We start from the raw sequence: 2,462 nt of genomic DNA on the forward strand, positions 1-2,462 counted from the left end.
CTGCAGACGGGCTAACCTTAGCCATGGCTGCTGCAGACGGGCTAACCTTAGCCCAGGCCGCTGCAGAGGGGCTAACCTTAGCCCTGGCCGCTGCAGACGGGCTAACCTTAGCCCTGGCTGCCGTTAGCCTTGGAGCTCCGCTGGTTGCCGCGGTCCTCTGGACATCAGAACTTTTTTTTTTATTATCCACTAAATCAGTAAAAGGGCCACATAGTGAAGCTTAAAGTATAATGTTCTTGCCTTAAATGATCTTAAAACGTATTTTTGAGAAACAGCAACAGATAAGTGAACTTGAAGCGGACTAGTCTGCTCTGATGCATGCTGGGTAAAGAGGGAGGGGCAAGAACAACTTGGTCCGTTTTCTGTCTTGTGTTCTTGTGAATTGGAACAGCAGGTTAACTCTACAATGTCACACTACGACAATAACTTATGCCACATCTAATGTACAATGTTTCTCTATATTTGAGACCCTGTGCAATAATTCTATATATAAATATCCATTTATAAAAAAAAAATACCCATGTAAACACCCTGTGCAATAAAGCTGTATAATGATCCTACTATAAAAAAAAACAGCAACCATGCACCTTCTTCTTTGACTATTTGAACTCTACTGTGAGGTGAGATCAATCAATCAATCAATCAATCAACTCACCACTGAAGTTAAGCAGGTGTGTGAAGAAGAATGAATGCTTGTGAAAATCTTCTATGGCCACCACTATGGGTCCATCCAGACTGCTCCTCAGAGTTTTCTTAGATCCACTCTTGTCGGCTATCAGGGACTCCAGCATGGTGCGTACCATGTAGAGCTGCAGAAAAAAGAACCATCAGATCCACACTAAATAACTTACTTTGCTTTCACCGGGTATAATTAACTGAAAATTCATCCTGGAAACATGACGTTTCTCCATTACCTGTGTGCTGGAGGGTCCCACTGCCCGACGAGGCACCTTGATGTCAAACCCACCCTTTGGGTCTTTTTCTCCCCTCAGACAGGGGTCGTTGGGAGGCTCTCTTCCTCCCTCCCAGTCGCAGACGGTCTTCCGAATGGCCTGCAGGACGCTATTTAAAAAAAAAGGAGCAATGATAAAAGCTACTTCCTGCATTGAAAGGTTCAGTCTGAGAAGTTGCAGAGAGATGCTTCCGGTACCTGATGAGGACGTTCTTCTTCTTTCGTACGGCTTGGCGCAGCGGCTCTCTGAGCGTCACCTGAGCAAAGTCCTGCAGAGCTGCGTAGATTGTGTTCCTGATGGCCTGGTTGAAGACGGACTCCATGCGACCCATCAGAACCTACCCGGGAAAAACAGAAACCTTTTCATCCTGATTCTGACGTCTGATCTTAATAAGCTTTAAGGCTTAAATTACACAATAAACTGAGTTATTAGCAAAGTACCAAACACAGAGTCTCATAAAGGAATCCAACTTTTTAAACTTTTTCATTTTGTGTCACAATAACCACAAATTGATGCATTATGGGTGGATCATCATCATCATCATCATCATCATCATTAGGAAGATGTGTCCTGCATTCGTATCCATTCTCCTTTTTCTGCCATCACTCACATTTATTGCAAGCTTTCAGTGTCGCAAACTTAGCGCATTTGTCGCTAAATATAGCATCTTTTCAGACCCCCCACTGCCTTTATTAAAAAAAAACACCCAGCGTTAGATCTAGCATATTTTTTCCTGTGTTAATGGAGGCTTTGGCGACATCAGCCCCATTTAGACTGCCCTCTGAAAACCGATCCGTGCAGAGCTCGGTTCCTTAAAACCTTTACACACCATGCTAGCACGGTTCCTCGCCTCCTCGTGGCGATCTACGGTGCTACTGCTGTCTAGAGGTAAACAAGCAAAACAAAATGGTGGCGCCTGTAACACTCAGGAAGTTTGCGGAGAGTCAGGTGAATTTGGTGAATTTACTTGACAGAGTCGGCTTTTGTGAAGTGGATACGACAAACGATCGTCTAATCAGGGCTTAGAGACGCAGGAAACAATGACAGACGTTGAGGTTTATCCAGTGATGGGAGTAACAGCGTTGAAAGTAACGGCGTTACTAACGCCAATACCTTTTTTAGTAACGAGTAATCAAAATCATTACTCTTACTGTCACTATAACGCAGTTACAATTGCCGACACCCCGTTACTGCGCGTTACTCAGGTCGCACAATTAACCTTTTTTCATGATAGGACTCGTGCGCGCGTCATGAGAGAGGGGAGGATGGAGAGTGAGGAGGACTCCAGCAGCAAAACAGCGCTTTCCAGATGGAAATACTGGTGTTACGTCGAGCTGCGTTTCCCCATCAGATACGGTTTCCCCTGCATCTCCGCACAGCGCGGCGGCATGATTCGCCACGCAAGCGACATGAAACACGCATGCTAGCTAAAGGCGCGTAACAGCCGCCCTGTGCTCGCGCCACAGGAGAACTATGGAGAGCGTGAATGATCATTAGCCTATATGGAGA

General features: G+C 45.5%; 1 protein-coding gene across 1 annotated transcript in view; it reads right to left on the reverse strand.

Annotated features, from left to right (window-relative positions):
* cyfip2 (cytoplasmic FMR1 interacting protein 2) overlaps positions 1-2,462 on the reverse strand; it is a 68,234-nt gene that overhangs the window by 31,570 nt on the left and 34,202 nt on the right. Inside the window, exons 13-15 of the mRNA XM_015377199.1 lie at positions 1,151-1,290; positions 915-1,062; positions 656-809 (exon numbers count right to left, since the gene is read on the reverse strand). Of these exons, the coding sequence (XP_015232685.1) occupies positions 656-809; positions 915-1,062; positions 1,151-1,290 (442 nt within the window). The remainder of the gene's footprint in view (positions 1-655; positions 810-914; positions 1,063-1,150; positions 1,291-2,462) is intronic.

This window comes from Cyprinodon variegatus, unplaced genomic scaffold (assembly GCF_000732505.1).
Source record: "Cyprinodon variegatus isolate N-32 unplaced genomic scaffold, C_variegatus-1.0 Scaffold148, whole genome shotgun sequence".
NCBI classification, from domain to species: Eukaryota; Metazoa; Chordata; class Actinopteri; order Cyprinodontiformes; family Cyprinodontidae; genus Cyprinodon; species Cyprinodon variegatus.